Source organism: Zootoca vivipara, chromosome 10 (genome assembly GCF_963506605.1).
Source record: "Zootoca vivipara chromosome 10, rZooViv1.1, whole genome shotgun sequence".
In the NCBI taxonomy this organism is placed as follows: domain Eukaryota; kingdom Metazoa; phylum Chordata; class Lepidosauria; order Squamata; family Lacertidae; genus Zootoca; species Zootoca vivipara.
In genome coordinates this window covers 65,006,753-65,025,701 of record NC_083285.1, presented here as the reverse complement: position 1 = coordinate 65,025,701, position 18,949 = coordinate 65,006,753, and the positions used below count along the sequence as shown (strand labels likewise).

Below are 18,949 nucleotides of genomic sequence, written 5' to 3'. Positions count from 1 at the left end.
GAATGCAATGTCAAAATCAATGGTTAGAAATATAAAGTAGTGCTCGTCGAGGCCGCTGACTTGGTGCACTGAAGTTGTCCCAGGAGTAACTGGATTCAGAAGGCCCTCTTTTCTTCAAAAAGCCTCAACTGGGCAGAAAGCGTAGCACAGTTAGAATACTGAAGACACCACATCTCCATTCAAACTTCTAATGGGGCCAATCAAGTAAAACAGCCTTGCTGAACAGCTACCTACAGCCTCCGTTCCATTCAGCCCCCAGTCCCAATAACCTACTTCAACAAACCCCTAACTGAAATTACGTTTCCTTCCCCATCATCTGCCGGTGTTGGTTTCCTGACTGTAACCCTCTTGGGGCAGGGGCCTCCTCCCCTTCATGGTTTGTAACACCTGCAGACCTGATGGTCAAACACGAGCTTGGGGCCTCCGTCCGCAGCGGTGTCCTCGCTGAGCAACATCCACGTGTTTGTGTCGATGTCGTAGCGATAGAAGTCACTTTTCAGAGACTTGCTGTTCCTCACAGAGGAATCCAGGTAACGGCCCAGCGTGTAGATCTGCCTCCGCTGGATGTCGATGCACATCTTGTGGCAGGACCTGGCGCTGGGGCCATTCTACGGAGCAGAGAGAAAAAAGAAAGCTAGTCACGTCTCACAGCCAACATGGCCTAGGGGTGTTAGAAACTCACGTATATAAGCAAATTGCCAAATGGCATCTTAAACCTGGGTTACAGTTGCCACAACGGAAGGCCTAAGGGGCCTTTCTTACAGTGAGGTTTGCTGCTGTTGTTAATTGCATTTCTCCACCACTTTCAGTGTTCGAAACGCCCATTGTTCTAGGCGCATTTTGTGACAGGGAATTTCATTAGCGCGAGCGGCTTCTGAGCAGTTTCTTAGCTCCTAGCTTTCAAGTCTCAGTTTCTAACACTGAGCGCTTTATATTTTAGGGGGGGGGATCTCTTTTACAGCAATTAGAACATCAAATCCAGAATAAAACAAATTCAGGCTTCAAGGGAAATATTTCAGATCCTTCTCTAAGTGTCATTTTGCTTTCCCCATATTTATTTTACCTACTTAATTTCTAATACTGGGTTAGACTGGACTAGACTAGACTCACTTTTCTCAGTCTGACTAACTTTAAAGGGTTCCTGGAGCTGAGGAAACAAGGAGAACTCTGAAGGAAGTGTGATGTGAAATAAAAATAAGAATTTTGGGAGTGAAAGTGCTCCATTGTGCATCTCCAGAATCCCGCCATTTCTTTCCCAAGGAAAATGTTCATGCTTTTATGCCCACCTGTATTCCACCATTTTATTTAGAGTGAAGAAAATAACACCCCAAAGTTGCTCATTGTTATAGCACGCAAGAGTGGATACCAGTAAGTCAAGTTATGCAGGGAATTTAAGAGCTGTGGCAGTCAGTCAAAATTTACAGGAATAAAACTGCTTTTGGGACAGTGGGCTTTGACAAGACGTAAGCTCCTGAGTCACTAAATCCTGATACGGAACATGGGAAAGTTTCACTAGGAGCGGGAAGACAAATCCCTAAGATGACGTTCTCCTTAGTCACACTTGCCCTCAGTACCCATACCAAATTTTACAAGAAGCATGCTGACCTTTGTAGCTCACAGTTAAATTTTAAAAGCCTATTTCAACCCAAGCAGCTCTATCACACCTTTTATCCAAGGAACTTATGGTTGTATGCATGGTACTTTAAAAAAAAAAACACCACAACCACCCTGAGATGTGAGCTAGGTCAAAAGAAAATGTGGTCACCCAATAAGCAATACAGTAGAACCTCGGTTTATGAACACCTCGGTTTACGAATTTTCGGTTTACGAACGCCGTGGACCCATCTGGAACAGATTAATTCACTTTCCATTACTTTCAATGGGAAACTTCCCTTCAGTTTATGAACGCTTCAGTTTATGAACAGACTTCCAGAGCCAATTACACCCATGCTTCGGGTTAAGTACGCTTCAGGTTGAGTACTCCGCGGACCCGTCTGGAACGGATTAATCCACTTTCCATTACTTTCAATGGGAAAATTCGCTTCAGTTTATGAACGCTTCAGTTTATGAACATACTTCCGGAACCAATTGTGTTCATAAACCGAGGTACCACTGTATGGCGAAGTTGGGGTTTGAGCCTGGTCAGAAAATTCAACCTGCTTTCCCACCACTCTGAAAACAACTGGCCATTTTATCGACCACCGTAAGAGGGAAGAGTCCGAATTTTGCAGGGTATACGGCTGCATGAAGCTTCCTTACAGAGGGCCAGGTTGCTGGCTCATCTAGCCCAGGGTTTCCCAAACTTGGGTCTCCAGCTGTTTTTGGACTACAACTCCCATCATCCCTAGCTAGCGGGACCAGTGGTCAGGGATGAAGAAACTGTAGTCCCCAAACAGCAGGGAAACCCTGCTGTAGAGCAAAATGAACTGAGCCATCATCTACATGTGTGCCCTTCAAACATCTGGATGGCTATAATATTGCCTCTTAATTATCTCTTCTCCAGGCTAAACATTCTCAACTCCTTCACAGGAAATCTGCCTCCATGGCCCTCTTCATTTCTGTTGCCCTTCTCCGGACCCATTCTGGTTTTTCAATATCCTCTTTACAGCTATGAAAACCTTTAAAATCCAACAAGCATGGCAACTTAACAAAAGTAACCTAGTAAATCAGCAGCCCAACTTCTCTATGGCCCTTCTCACAACCAAGCTATAAGGTGATCAACCAGGGTCTGGACTGTACCAACTCACACGGTGGGAGGGGAGGCACTCACTTGTTTGAATGCTCCTCTCATATAACAACGTTCACTCTGACAGTCCAGTTTGCAATGTGAAGTGATGACTGAAGTGCTAGTCTTTTCACACCTAGCCTGGGAAGGTGGGGCCCTGACTGACTCCAGCTACAAAAGCTGACTCTTGGGCTGGGGTATTGCTTATGGGTTTTTGTTGCTGTTGCTGATATTAATTTTTTTGTATCTTTACTTTTAGACCTTATGATTGATGTTGAACTTGTTCCAATATTCTTTACTTTTTGATGTGTTTTATTTATTGTTTATGACTGCTTTTGTTTGTAAAATCATAGAATGTAGAGTTGGAAGGGATTACATAAAATGATGGGTGATGATGAATTAAAATCTTGATGTGCCAAGCCTCCTATATGTAATGATGTATTTCTTTTTCAAGCCTCCATGGACAGTCTTTTATGGGCACAGTCCACACATTGGTTTATTACCTTGCATGCTGCTTTGTGAGAACTGGGGTGGCATCAGTCCCAATCCAAGCACAGCATGTGGAATTTTAACGCTTTCACTCATCTTCTAAAACCCTCATCAGAACGAGCCTGGAAAACCTCCCCCAGAAAGGGAAATTCTACAAGAAACAGCCAAGCCTTTGCTCCAAGGCAGCCAAGTTAACGCAATGCATAGCTACTTTTGAAGTGTTAGGCTTGCCTTTCCACAAAAGCCAAGAGTAGGAGCCAATTCCGACGCAACTTTTCCCCTTCCATGGAAGTGCACTGGGTTGATGGAAGAACGTAACACAGAACACCCTGCTGACCTTTCCTTGCAAAATCCAATTGATTCTTCATTCCTTCCTGGGACTCACTCCAAAGCCTTCCCATGGGAATGTTTTGGCAGGCCTAGCCCTAGAAACATCTATTCATAACTACAGCAATACTGTATACTTCTTTTAGGCTTAAGGCTGAAGGATGAAAGAATGAGCTAAAATCTTAGTCGGAACCTTTTTTAAAAAAAAGCAGCTTTGAAATTTCATATAGCATGAGCTTAAAGAGAACAAGCAACTAAGGACACTATTCTAGACAATGTCAACCTGACTGAGAATAACAAAATGGACTGCTTCTAGTTAATTCCCTGATTTGAAACCAAAATCCCCAAAATGCAAGAGCGAGCAGCTGTACCACGTTTTCAAGAGTCACGTATCCTGTGCCCAAGCACAATATTTTGGTCCAGGCTGTTCTATGCCAATGCAAACAAGTGGGTTTTGCTGTGACCAAAGGTCCTTTCTCCAGTTATAATTCAAAACACGGAAGAACAAGATCAAAAGCAAGGCAGTTCCTAGCATGCCAAAGTGCCTTGTTTACCTTCGCCTATTTAAGAAGAAGATTGTGTAGTAAATGGTGTGGTTTGTGTTTACGGTAGACTTAAGCTCTGCTTCTAGAAGGGAAAGCGTGAATTCATGTCCCTGAGAATTCACATCACCTTCCGAACCACTTGCATGAATAAGAAAGGAACAGAACTTGTTGGGCTTCTCGATTTTGGAATCAAGCTTTCAAACGAAATGTTTATAGTCTTAAGGAGCTTTGCCTGCGAAGGGAGTTAAGGATCTTAAGAACGCTGAACTCGTAACATGTTGCAGGATGGTACATGCCCAGGCTGCTGAGAGATCTTGGTAGCGCTTTTCACAATAAAGGAACAGGAAGTCTGGAACAGAGACTGCATTTGACTGCAAATACTTTGGCTCCGCTCAGAACACTTGAGAGCTGCTGGATACAAAGGAGTGAAGGGGAAATGGAGAAAATGGGAGTGACCATAACAAGGCATTCCTCTATCTCCAATGCTATTCGGGACTCTCCCCACCCCCCTCTGAAAATGTAGGACAGAGAGCTAGTATACTGCACTACTAGGAAAGTCCCCGACTCAAATTAACTTCAGTCACACGGTCACTAGGATTTAAATTTAAAACTTCCTAAAAATCTTTCCAGCCAGCTTCAGGAAAGGTAACTGCTTCTCACTTCTCTCAATGGGGGAGATCGACTTCCGTATTTAAATTACAGGCGAGGCTTGTTCTCCAGATGCCAACTATGTTTTAGTGCTACGTCCAAACGTAGCATTTTTCAAGGCCATTTAAAGTCTGTGATGACACACTGCGAATCATTTTGCTGTCTGATATTCATATGAGTTCTTTGTGGCAGTTTCTATTTTGAAATGAAATAGCATTAAAACAAAGCAGTGCCAATTTATTTATTTTTTCAAATAATATTTATTCATTTTATAAGAATAAAAAAATGAAAAATACAAAAAAAGAAAAACCAAAAAGAATAAAAAAGAATAACAATCACATTACTTAACAATGTTATATGGACTTCCTTTATTCCCCCCTCACTGGGTCCATTTTTAATCCCTCTTGCGTGCTATGGTCCATGGGGTCACGAAGAGTCGGACACGACTAAACGACTAAACAACAACAAGCAATTTTCATATTATATCTTAAACCATTTTCCAAAACTTATACATTTTCATCTTCCTCTATTTCATTAACATTTTCCTCTTCATTATCCCTCAACATTTCATAAATTATTCCTAACCTATAATTAATTTCCCAACCATCTATCTTGTATTTCACCCCTTAGCCTAAAACTCATTCCCAAAAATATCCATGAATTCAAACATTACTTCTACTATCCTAATAACATTTAAACATTTACATCTAATTCTACCCCCCCTCCCCTGGACTCAGAATCTCCCAGACGGTTCAGCAAGTTCCATAGAGCAATCCAGTTTCGATCCATCTTTACCAATCAGAAAATAATATCAATTTTTCCTTCTCACCCCACTCCCACTCTATCACTACCTAACAGCCACACTTCCTTCTTGCCCCCCCAATTCTCTAAATGCTGCACAGTGCCAACCACTAGAAATTGAATTCTGGCCCAAGTATGGATCCTGTTCTCCCTCTCTCACAGGGAGAGCAAGGTGCTATACTGGTTTTCGATGCTGTTTTACATCAACTTGATCTTCTCCTGATTCTTTTTTTAAAACCTTTTGACCCAGACATGGGTCTTGTTCCCCCCGCCCTCACTGAGAGAACAATGTTCCATGCTGAATCTCAATGATTTTTTTCAGCTTGATCTTTCCCATCCATTTCTTCCTCAAGATCATTTCATTGTCCAACACAGCTGAATGTTCAACTTTCTGTTCTTTCTCTGGACTCTCTAGTATATCCATTCTTTTTTCAGTTTCCACACACTTCTGGTTTATCCTTTCAATCTGTATTGTATTCTGTTGTACCTCGCATCTAATTTCACATAACAATTTTAAGAGTTCCTCTTGGAAATCAGGAAAGTCAAGTGTTATTTTGTCTACTGGCATCTTGCACGTCTCAGATTTCACGGGCACAGTCAGGGTTGCAAAACAGGAAATGGCGCAGTTTAAATCTTCAAACTTACAAAGCAAACGTTATATCCAAACTGGTTGCAAATTAGCATTCTCTATTCTTCTTCATTCCTTAAATTATTATAGCCATTTGTGGAGAAAACATTTAGCAGTCTTATTGTTCACTATCATATAATTTGTGTTCTCTTCACTGCTGACAGTTCATTGCCTCAGACGTAAACAAATTCCTTTCTTTTGTGATGTCATAATGGCGGCTCGCTGTTCCCTCCAGGATACCGACTCCAGCGTACAAGGGGGCTTTCCCCAGTCCAAAATAAATCTTTACAGGGATTTAACTTAAGTTCAGCACTTCTCCCCTTTGCCCTGCCTCAAGGGAAGAATTTAAGTCCAATCTTTGGAAATTTAAAACTTCCTAAAAATCTTTCCGGATTCGAGATAGGTAACTACTTCTCACTTCTCTCAATGGGGGAGATTGACGTCCGTATTTAAATCTCCCGCCGTAGCCAATTCCTTCAATTTTTAAAGCCAATATAAATTACTCACGGTGTAGTCCTTGAATTTAAAGATTGCTTTGGAAGAATTAACTGCTGATTCCGCTCAGTCTTGCAGCTTTGTGCTGTCAGGGGAAGTGTCTTTATCCGATGCGCTGGGGCTCCAACTCCCTCGCACTCGGGGGCTCAAAACAGAACCTTGCCGGGGAGGGAGGAGCCCACTTTTTGCACCCGCCAGATGACCATGCCCCCAAAAAGCTCAATTTGGGGTTCTTGAGGGGGTCCACTGCACTGGAGTGGTTCCCCCCGTCCCTGACGCACCAAGGTCTGTTCCGCCGAGCGGACCTTCGACTGATGGTGGCTCCACGATCAACCGGAAGCCCAAAGCAGTGCCAATTTATACAGGGGTCGGGTTTAAGTGCAGCATTGAAAACAATGAACTGTTTATGGTGAACTGCATAGGTGGTTTCATCCGATCCAGGAGGATTCTTCTCAAGTCCACAAGAGCGGCACCTGGGGACATTGTGGTGTAAAATAAATGCAGCCAAGTGTTTGCTTGGCTGTGCGGAGACATGCCTGGGAGCTGCAGCCAACTCAAAATAAAAGAACAGGCGGCAAAAAACAGGCAGTTGTCAAATGGCAGAATGCATGCTTTCATCGTAGGGGGGAAGTATATTGTGTTACGCTGGTCTTATTTACAGATACAATTCTGTCCGGAACAAACTAAAAAGGTGCAGCAGAACACAGCACGGTTCATGTGCAGGCAACAGCTCTGAAATCTCAACATTCAATTCTTTGGAGAATGATTGCTATTCTTTACTCACAAACCCTCCTTATTTTAGAATGTAGCTCTCACAAAAAGAAAGCATAGTGAACACAAACATAGTGCAAATTTGGATTTTAAAGAATTTAAATTACCCCTTGGGAACAATCCAATGTTAGGCATAGTCAGAGCAGACCCACTTACATCAATGGACTTGACAATGGGTCTTCTCTGACGTATTTGGTTCTCATCCATAATCTTTAAAAATAAGTAGTTTCAGACAAACTATCACAATGTTACTGTACGATAGTGTCTCATTTGTATTTATTTAACATTATTGCACTTTATACAGTATTCTTAATTCTTCAGCAAAATCTAAAAGGCCACCAGTTAGCTATACCTGCTTAATGGGTAGCAACCAAATCATAGACAGAGAAATTCAAGTATAAATACCGGTAAATAAGAAATAACCCCCACACCTCCCTCTTTTAATTTAAATGTCAGCCCTAACCATGAACTGGTTCTGAAAGTTTTTATTTACTGCTTCCGTTTTGTTCTGTGTTCCAGAAGTATTCAACTCTGCTTAAAATATTTATTTCCATTCCTTCCGAAGCAAGACTATCTTCAAGATCAGTCCGTCCCCTTTAGCTCCTTTGGCAGACCAAGTAGTCACAAGATCCAAGAAACAAGTCTGTGCCGTGTTTCCTCCCCCCGCCCCCTATAGAATTCTGATATGCAATCAAAATGCAGTTATATATATAAAAAAAGGCTGCTACCACTGATGGCAAGCAACAAATGCATTGTAAAGTCCAACCATTTATTTGTTTGTCAGTCATTTCCACCTCCTCTGATCATTCCGTGGGGGACCCAATCCACAAAATATTAATGACAAAGCGAATCCTACTAAAACAGGACAAGAGTTAAAAGCCAATGCACAAAACAATTATTAAACGCTAATGAACAATTTACAATTCAGCAAGGGAAGAGCACTGGGACCAGACAACTCAAAACCAAAGCAGGGGAACTGCTCCATGCTCCAAGTGCTCGGCACAGTGTGTCCTAGGGCTGTTTTTGATGCCTATCAATGCAAAAAAGGAAGTCCTTCCACCATTTCTCAGACAGACCACCAACGTGGCATGAAAAATCGCATTGACAGTCAAAAGGAGCAAATCGTTCTAGGAACATCACCATGAATTGCAGCTCAGGAATAACCACAAAAGATGTGTCCCATAGTTCCAAGAGATGACAAGCGTAACTTGATTGACTGAATGCCCAACTGCCTAAAGAGATGCTGCCGCCAAGAAATCTGAAATATTTTTCAAGCTTTCGGCTGGCATTGCCTCATTTTTAGAATTAATTGTGGGGTGGGAATTTTATTCCCTGCGCCTATTTGAAGAGTCCAAGCTGCTGTGCTGCATTAAATTTCCTGGGTGACATTCAACATCAAGATATGTGGGTAAGTCACCCTAGATGCTACAGAGAGGGAGGGAAGAATGAAACATACAGTTGCTGTCTTTCTGGAACTGCATTTAATATAATATGTAAACCTAGCCCAAGTCCCTTTATAAAAATCACACATGATTACAATGCTGCCATTTCAGTCTGTAATATTATTATTATTATTATTATTATTATTATTATTATTATTGTCACGGTGGCTGGAGAAGGCTACTTCAGAGTAACGACTCTACACAGCTCTGCATTTTATGGTTTTATTGGTGCTGAGTATTTACAGTGCTAATGGCAGTGCTATTTACAAAGACACATCTGTTTAGCTTGAATCAGAACCTCCCAGTGGCTTTTGGCGCGTTTTGCGCCAGCATAATAACTTGGGGAGACCCATCCTCTTCCCCCGACGCCTTTTGCGAAGTTCCGGAGTTGGGGGGACTGGCCTGCCCCCCTTCCTTTCCCCTTCCTGTCCCACCTGGGACGATGGCTCACTTTCCCTGCCAGAGCCTTGGAACCCACTTCCTGTTTCCCCACTTGAGCTGGAGCTTTCCTTCTTTTCAGCCTCGCTCGGGTCTGGGCTGGAACTCAGGAGGGGAGGGGCTTCGCGATATCCCTTGCCCCTCACAATTATTAACTAGTAAACCCATCTCCTCCTCTTGGAAATCTTACATAACAACTGTGCACTTGGAAATCTTACATAATAACAGTGTACTTTCATACATCTGGCTATATCAGCTTTCTTCAACCTTGGGCTTCCAGGTGTTGCTGGACTAGAACTTCCATCATCCGTGACCACTGTCTCATCTGGCTGGAGAGGATGAGTGGTTGGAATCCAACAATATCTGGACCCAAGGTTGAAAAACTGTGGACTATATTGTGCCCCCTGTACGCTGGATCACCTTGTTACACAATGTCTGGATTCAGCTAGCTTTAGGACTAGCAAGCTCCTTTGGAGAATGAGCCACTCTGAAGTCTAGGCCACGAGAGGCTTCTATTGCAGGAGAGACATTACCAGCAGGACACAATGACATCAACCTTTGCCGTGTCCTTGCAAAAACAAACATTTGCTTCTGTATCATAAGCCGTCACCAGACAACAATTTTTTATCCTCCTCCAACATTCCAGCAGCTATGTGCTCACTTTTCTATCCTCAGGGCAGGATAAACGCAGAACCAAAGACCCAAATGTTCAAATAAGACCTTAGGGACGCCAAACAGCTGCAATGAGGAAAGATTAAGGTCATCTCAAGATGGTTGGGAGAGAAGGGTTCTAAGCCAAGCCTTCTTCCAAGTGTTATGTTTTCTGGGGTGAGAATTCAAAAATTAAGTTCTTCTTCAATGGCGTTTTGAAGTGTTGCAATCCCAAGAGGATGGTACCACACCCCTGGGCCCACTTCAGTCAGCTCTGACAAAAGGGAAGAAATATATCACAGAAATATATCACAGGAGGATTCAGCAATGGGTCCCCAACAGCTTCTTTTTCAGCCGTTCTGTTACAATGGACTGACTCCCTTGGCAATCTTGCCTAATTTTTCGCTCTCAAAAAAATAAGCCAAGTTTATAATGGAGCCACTACCAAACTGAAGGCTAAAGGCACACCACAATTCAAACACACACCTTCTCCATTTGCTCCCAACCTTGCCCGATCACCTGCATATACTAGGAAGATGCAGCTGAAAGCTTTCACATCATCCAACTAAGCTCACTGGAGTTTACCCCACAAATAACTGAACAAGACTGCAGCCTAAGCCTCACATGCAATACCAGCTACAGGTAGGTAGCCGTGTTGGTCTGTTGTAGTCGAAGCAAAAAAAAAAAAATTGGTATCTGAAGAAGTGTGCATGCACACGAAAGCTCATAGAATGACAAACTTAGCTGGTCTCTAAGGTGCTACTGGAAGGAATTTTTTTATTATGCAATACCAGCATTGAGGTTCAGGATTTGAATAAACATGTTATAATTCAAAAGCAAAACATTTTTTTTCTTAGAATCCATTTGATATTCTCAACAACTCAGTACAACAGATTGTTCCTTTTAGTGGCTTGTTTATGAACAAGCTGCCCTTCCTCTTGCAGGAACATTGGAAGCATCTCCCTTGTTGAGCTTATTTATCCCGTTCCAACCGTGACCTTTGCAGTTGGCCTCCAGATTTTTGTCACAGTCCAGAAGCGTGAGTTTCCTGGCCCAGAAGCACACCGGCTGCTCTTAGTAGGGAGTTTGCTCCTTATCTGCAAGAGGAGAGCTACACCATACCCTCCTTCAAAATAGTAAAATACTGGCTTACGCAGCAGATTTCACGCACACAGCATATACTTAGACCTCCTCCTTAAGTAACCCTCTATGATCAGGAGGCCTCCTTCCATTTGCAGAAGGAATGGGGATCCAGCAGAGCATACAAGGGAGCAGGTGGCACTCAGAGGGCTGCCCAACAGTGTTCGAAATTAGCCAGGCGCCAGGTGCATTTTGCACCTAGCTATCAGCTACTTGCGACCAAGTGAAGATGCCAGGGCGACAGGATGGCACCTGACTTCTCCACCATCTGGGGATCATTGGATCTACACTGTTTTCACATGCTACTATCCCATCAGTTGTATTTTATCTGCACAATTGGAATGAATTTCTGGAACCAAAATGCTTTTTCTGTGCAGCCTGAGCAGGAGCAGTCACCATTAAGAAAAAGAGGGTGAAATAGGTCGATAGACATGTGGACTGTCCCTGGATCAAGTGACTCTTCTTTAAGTTCTCAAAGCTCTTAACCTAGTTCAAGGTTGCCATATGAACTAGCCAGATCAATCAGTCAGTCCATTGTCTGAAAAATAAGACTTTGGAACCATCTTGCCCCAAAATGGCAACAAGACTTTCTGTTTTGGAGACTGCAACCTTAGTTTAAGGAATCATTTGGCACCTAGCTTTTATATATATATATATGAGTTTCTAACAGAAGAAGAAGAGGAAGAGTTTGGATTTGATATCCCGCTTTATCACTACTCTAAGGAGTCTCAAAGTGGCTAACATTCTCCTTTCCCTTCCTCCTCCACAACAAACACTCTGTGCGGTAAGTGAGGCTAAGAGGCTTCAAAGAAGTGTGACTAGCCCAAGGTCACCCAGCAGCTGCATGTGGAGGAGCGGAGACGTGAACCCGGTTCACCAGATTACGAGACTACCGCTCTTAACCACTACACCACACTGGCTCACACTGTGGCCCAACCCTCCAGGGGTATAAGGACAAGGGGAAATTGATCAAAGTCTTCCCCTACGCCTTCCACTGGCAGATATGTCCCATGAGCAGAACTCTGCTCCTGAGATGCTCCCACTAGTGGAAGCTTGGTTAGGAACTAAGCCTTAGCATTTACATGCTGCTTTCAAGTGTCCAACATATTCTACCTGCAATTTTTTGTGCCATTTCTGCAACAATCCTGGAAGGCAGGCCAGCATTATACCCCCAATACAGAAGCCCAAGGCTGAGAGAGACTTGTCCAAGGCCACCTTTGGACTGCCTGGAGGAGAGTTAAGCCAAGGACTCCCTTATTCATTCCTCACTCTCTTAGCCATTTTGCTGCACCAGTTCAGTCCCTGGGAGAGGGGAGGGGAGAAGAGAAAAGTCTTCCAAGTTTTACTCGAGCAAAACCCATTTAAAAATCATCCAACTTCCAGATACTCGTCTCTTCCCAAAGTTTCATTTAGTTAAGTGCTTCTTCTGCATGTATATTTGGAGACATTCAGTAGTAGCTTTCGGTACTGATGTCTCCCATCAGCTCCAAACTCTTCATTAAAATTTTTTTTATCATTCTGTTCTGCCAAAGCATCTTGTTTATTTCTCGGCAATGGAATGGCCAAACTTTTCCATCAACTATTATGAAATGCATTTGAAATCCAAAAAGGGTCATGACTTCATATTCTCTTAGAACAAGCACGGAGGGGATGGGAATGTTAAGTTTCCGACATCACTGCTGGCTCAAGGCTGAGCTACAATCAGGGTGTTTTTAAGAATTGTGTTGCCTTGGCAAACACCAGGCTCTGGTCACATGGTGCACTCATAAGAAAATGCTTGAAACTTGCCTCTTTTTCAGTATCTCTTGATATACACGCCCACTGGTTCTCCTTCACGCTGTAGGCCCAGAAGTCAGCCAGGTCCTGAGTCCCGTCCCAGCCGCCAAACAAATATACTGTTTCTAATCAAAATTTCAGGAAAAAAAGGCATTAGTTTGTGAACAAAACAGATTGAAGCATGAGATCATTGTTAGAATGTTTGCTTGCAACATCTATAAACACTTTCCAAATTTCAGGGTGGCACTCGACCAAGTTTAAATCAGTGGAGGCCTACTGAAATTAATGGACCTAATTTAGTCATGTTCCTTAGTTTCAACGGGTCGACTCCAAGGAAAACTTGCCTGAGTCGACTACAAGGAAAACTTGCCTCCAAGGAAAACTTGCCTGACTATCACTTCCTTCGGAATATGATGGCTTATCCACTAGGAAGCTGGTGGCAAACACTTAGTGTAAAAAGCTAGCTGTATTCTAATGGGGCTTGGTCAAGACGTTCCTGGTGGGCCGTGTCCCTAACCATTTAGAGATTTTAGAAGCATATAGGCTTTGATACTATCTATATGAAAAGGATCTAGTTTTGTGCTAGGAGAGGCACTGAGTAGCTCTAACAGACCAAAGAGAGGTGGGATTAAACAATGCTGTCCAATCAGATAAAAAAGGATTGATGGACACTCAAGTGAACCTCTTACACACCTAGGATTCAAGCAGGGTAAGTGCACAGAGGCCCTCAGAGATGTCCTGACTTCTTACATTCCTTCACAAAGAGCAAAGTGAAGTTGCAATTTCTGAGTCAAGTCTATACTTTAGTGAATGGAGGGAGTTCATCTCAGTCATAAGACACTTACATTATAGGTTGGCAAGAGGTAGCACCCAGGCCAGTTCTGCTTACACGCCCTCCCGAGACATCCAAACGTTTATCCCCTTCCTATACTTCCTAAGCAGTTTAGAAAGAAAGGACCCTGAGGGGAGAAAGGTGAGCAAGTGGGGAGTTGGGGACCTTTTGTAGCCCAAGGGCCACATTCCTTTCTAGGCAGCCACTGGAGGTCCAGATGCTGCACGTGGGCATAGCCAGAAGCAAAAGTGGATGGAGCAACAAATGCAAATTTTATATTTGCTGTAGGGTATTTTCTTTACAGACACACACACACACACACACACACACACACACACACACACACACCTTTCTATCTTCCAACCAGACAGGCAGGAAGCATTATCAGAGTTATAGGTGAAAACAATTGGGGTACAAAGTAGGGCTGGAGTGGAGTATGGCCAGGGGAGACATCCAAGGGGCAGATACAGAAGGCCGAGGGGCAGATACAGAAGCCTGAAGGGCTGCACTTGGCCCTGCAAAATATCAGTTATCCAGAAGTAGTGGGGGAATTAGTCAGTGGTTACTTGGCACCTGGTCAAACATTTCCTCCAGTTCCCAAACCTTTATCCCGAGTGTGGCTGAGTTTTACACCTATCAGAGAAGGAAACCACTTTGGAAAGAGTGATGGAACGGATTCACAACCACAGATAAACCTGGTGGACCTCAGGAGGAAGAGGAGTAGGGAGATTGTGATGCCAGCTGGAGGAGCTATTGTGCCAAGGGAATTTCTACCGCAACCTGCTCCCCAATGGCTTTATGCTTTCTCCAGCCAGAGCACTACTGCTTTTTTTCTACTGCTGGAGAACGAAAAACGATGTAATGTAAAGAAAAAGAAATCCTGCGACGGGATCAAATGGCAGCTCGATTTTTTAATTTTTATTTTAAGTTAGCAGCTTTTGGCAACTGCAATACAGCTGGCATAGAATATAGCATTTAGACCAGGCATCCCCAAACTTCGGCCCTCCAGATGTTTTGGACTACAATTCCCATCTTCCCCGACCACTGGTCCTGTTAGCCAGGGATCATGGGAGTTGTAGGCCAAAACATCTGGAGGGCCGCAGTTTGGGGACGCCTGATTTAGACCATCTGCTGGCTGGGGCTGATGGGAATTGTAGTCTAAAACACTGGAGGGCAGCAGAACACCCGCCTCCCACAACTGATTTTCTCAAGCAACATGCAGACACAGGAGAGAAAGTGCTGGGTGTTTTCTGGTCCCTATTCTTGGTTCACGTAGGGTGACGGCAGGGCCTCAGAGCCTTCTGTCTTAGCAGACAGGCTGGTGTGAAAGTGTTCCCTACAGACATTTGGGGCGAAATGGCTGCTTTGTTGGGGTAGGTGCTTAAGCTGACCCGATTCCACGCCAAAACTACTTACTGAAATAAAATATTAACATATTAATTCAAAGACATCTGGGCAGCTTTCCACCCGACAGCAATAACGCATCTGTTTTAGAAAGGGATTTTAAAAGGAGGGGGAATAGGAATTATTGACCCCTGTCTGCAGCAGTGCTAGTGGCTGCCACTGGCACCATTGCCAGGAGGTTACCTTGGGTCATTAACTTTAATTACCCTTCCTTTCTGGGCACAGGGCAGCCAGTGTTCCTTGCAAAGAGCAAGTCCTTTTGTGTGCCTAAGTTCTCACAGCTCACAAAACCCACATTTGCCACAATGGCCCGATTGATAACTGAGGAAAAAACACATGAGATTTGGCACGCGGTGCATATCCTACTGGACCTCGGGCAAAACGCCATGCAAAGCACGAAGAGGCTGCACCGATCACAAACCTGAATTGAATCTGGTGGGAGCTGATGGAAATAGCACCCACAAGAACTGGATCCATCACCATCCTAGACTGAACTCATGAGATCACAGAAGGGACAGGAGAGAGGCAAGCTTGCTTAATGCATCTCACTTTGCAACTGCCCCCCCCAAAAAAAAGACAGAGGCACCATACTAGCTCAGCGGAATGAGCAACATTTGCCTCTCTCTCCTCTTGTCTCCTTAGCTGATAGTACTATAAATAACAAAAGTTATTTTTGGTCTGCAATTGAAGTACGGAACAAGCACTGCCTTTGTAATGAAGTATTATCTTGATGCAAATGCTTGCTCCAGAATTTGCATCAGGCCCCATAGGAATGGAAAGAGAACCCAGCTGAATCAATGGGCCAATGGTCCGTCTAGAGCAGCACCCTGTTCTCTCAGTGGACGACCAGGAGCCTATAGGAAGCCTGGAATCAGGACCAGATGGCAACATCACTCTCTGCTCCTGCTGTTTCCAGCAAGTGGGATTCAGGAGCATTCTGACAGGTAGAACATAGTCCCCACCCCATTCCAAATTTTGACGCCCTCATTTAAAAATAAATCAGAACAAGGAAGGCCATTTTATTCCCACCACCCCTTAAACATCACTCCACAAGTGTTTGTCCATCCTCTTCATCCATAATATGAAGGATTATCTTGCTAGGCAGAATATTCCACTAGTGAATTGCTCTTAATTAGAAAGCTCTTTCCCCATGTTTAAGATAGAGCTCTTTTTTCCTTCAAGTCCTTTCACGCCATTCTGCTGAGTCCTTAAGAAGGTGATTGTCTGCGTCTCCTCTGCTGGTACATCTTCAGAATATTTAACGGCTGTTAAAACGCTCCTCGGAAATTTCCCCCTTCTAAGGAAAGCATTTGTTTCTTTCATGAAAAAGGCCCAAGTGGCAGGGAGGCATTTTGACAGTCAACCTTTGCTCGCACAATCACAGTCAAGCCAGCCCCGTCCATAACTAACCATTTGCCTGATATGCTTCACCGGAACACAATACACGCACTGCTCCCAAGTGAGTGTTATCAAAACAGGCTAATATTCCCGTGTCTTCCACATATAGTCTCCGAAGTCTATTGTTCCAATACATACCTTTCAAGCATTGTCCCTGCCTGACGCCACCCCAGCTACTTTGACATCACAACCAGTAGCTTCTGCAATGCAAAATATGCATATAGCCAAGAAACGGAGTTAACAGAACATGTGCCAACTCCTTTTCATAGAATCACAGAGTTGAGGGGGACGGACCCTGAGGATCATCTAGTTCAACCCCCTGAAATGCAGGGATATGCAGCTGTCTCATATGGGGATCGAACCTGCAGCCCTGGCAATATCAGCATCATGGTCTAACCAGCTGAGCTTTCCTTTTATAGGAGCATAAAGCACAGCTGCTTACGTAAATGTAACCTCCTTTTTAGAGCAGTAAAACATAGGAACATTAGGAGGCTGCATTATTCGGAATCAGGCCATCGGGTTCAGCTAGCTCATCATAATCCATGCTGACCGACTGACTTATTTATTTGATTTATATACCACCCTTCATCAAAAGATCTCAGGCCGGTTTGAAGTGGATCCGCAGGGTTCAAGGCAGAAGCCTTTCCCAGCTCCAACCGGAGATGTCGGGGATTGGAATGAAAGCAGATGCTCTTGCCACTGAGCTACAACTCCTCCCGTTTAACATGGGAATACTAAACCCCCAACGATCAAACCATGCAACAGCAGTCAAAATTACCATAGCAGAATACAGGAACCACCAATTTTACCAACAGAAAAATCAGACGCATTATCTATTCTCTAGAACATGCATAGGCAAACTCGGCCCTCCAGATGTTTTGGGACTACAACTCCCATCACCCCTAGCTAACGGGACCAGTGGTCAGGGATGATGGGAACTGTAGTCCCAAAACATCTGGAGGGCTGGGTTTGCCTCTGAATCACCATCTAAACAAATGCAGTTTTGGGGTGGGAGGAAGAAAGGGGTGACACCCTCAAAACCTACAAGGAGAGGAAGGAAGAACTTTCTGACAGTAACAGCTGTTTGACAGTAGAACAGACCTCCTTGAGAAGCTGTGGACTCTCCTTCCTTGGAGGTTTTTAAGCAGAGGTTGGATGGCCATCTGTCAGGGATGCTTCAGTTGAGAATCCTGCACTGCAGGGGGTTGGACTAGATGACCCTTGGGGCCCCTTCCAACTCTATGATTCTATGAATTCCTTATTCTAGAGACACAATGCTAGAAGCCCTGTTTCTTGTTAAAAAGACAAACCACTAGTACTTGGAGTCGGCTTGATTAGGAGATCTTAATTCGGAAGGTGGGGCAGGATTTATAGACTAGGAGATGCTCCCTAAGATTTTAAGCTTTAAGCTTGCTTGATGCCATCGGAGACAGAGGCCTGACCTCCGGTTATGAAAGCACATCCCCGTATTGCTGCTTGCAGCGACACTGACAGGTTACGTAACCATCCTCCTCTGACAGGAATTATCATCAATTCCATAGCACTGTGAGAGCAAACACGCACACGGTTGCCCCTCACAAAGCGTCTACAGTGATGTCTCCTGGCTTCATGAGGCACTAACCAAAATATTAAAATGGATGCCCACAAGACATGCAATAAATTGGCAGGAGGGATCTCCTCTGTCAGGTAGCTGGCTAGTAAGCCAAGTGCTGATTCATCCCCACGCCAGGCGCTTTGCTATTCATAGCTTAGCCATATCGTGTCATTTTTATCTCGGTGGCGGCGGGAGGCTGCCTCCAACTCTGGGACCCCAGGCTGCCATTTGCACTAGACTGGCCAGAACCAGGCTTTTGGATTTATGCCCATAATGAGAAGAAGAGGGGCGTGTTTGTGGAAAAGAATAAAGCACAGGTGTCCGTCTGTCTCAAGCAAACCAGGGATATGTTGTTCCTCAGTGAGATTCCAGAGCAAAAATCCTCTGGGCCCTTCTTAACTAAAGAAAAAGGAAGCTTAAGACCGATGCAATGGAGACGGAATTTCCATTCAGGAAGAGATTGCTCAGGATGGAGAAGGCCAATGTCATGTTCCATGGATCAAGGTAAGTCTAGGGCAGTAGAAAAACTAGGATTGGGGGGGGGGCAAGAAAGGGAAGCTCTCCTGTGCTCAAAATAGGCCCCAAAGGTCACGTAGCAAATTGGAAGTTTTCCAGATGACGTTAAGGCAGCTAACACTTACTTTTTCAGCTTGGAATAATTGAAATATGCATCTTCAGGGCGGCAGATGGAAAGCTATGTAGCTCAGTTTTATCAAAGACATATGGGATGTGGTAGCAAGCTTCTCGTTGGCCGGTAAATCACTTACAGCCACTGAATATTGGACTGGCAGCAAATACAGACTTGCAAATGTGGTGAGGGGTTGCTGAGAGGAGAGCAGCAAGCA

General features: G+C 44.0%; 1 protein-coding gene across 2 annotated transcripts in view; it reads right to left on the bottom strand.

The window, feature by feature from the left end:
- The window catches only part of MKLN1 (muskelin 1), a 91,495-nt gene that overhangs the window by 36,537 nt on the left and 36,009 nt on the right, over window positions 1-18,949 (bottom strand). For both annotated transcript variants that reach the window (XM_060279220.1, XM_060279221.1), the window contains 2 exons: window positions 12,889-13,001; window positions 396-608 (listed from right to left, as the gene is read on the bottom strand). In XM_060279220.1, the coding sequence (XP_060135203.1) occupies window positions 396-608; window positions 12,889-13,001 (326 nt within the window). The remainder of the gene's footprint in view (window positions 1-395; window positions 609-12,888; window positions 13,002-18,949) is intronic.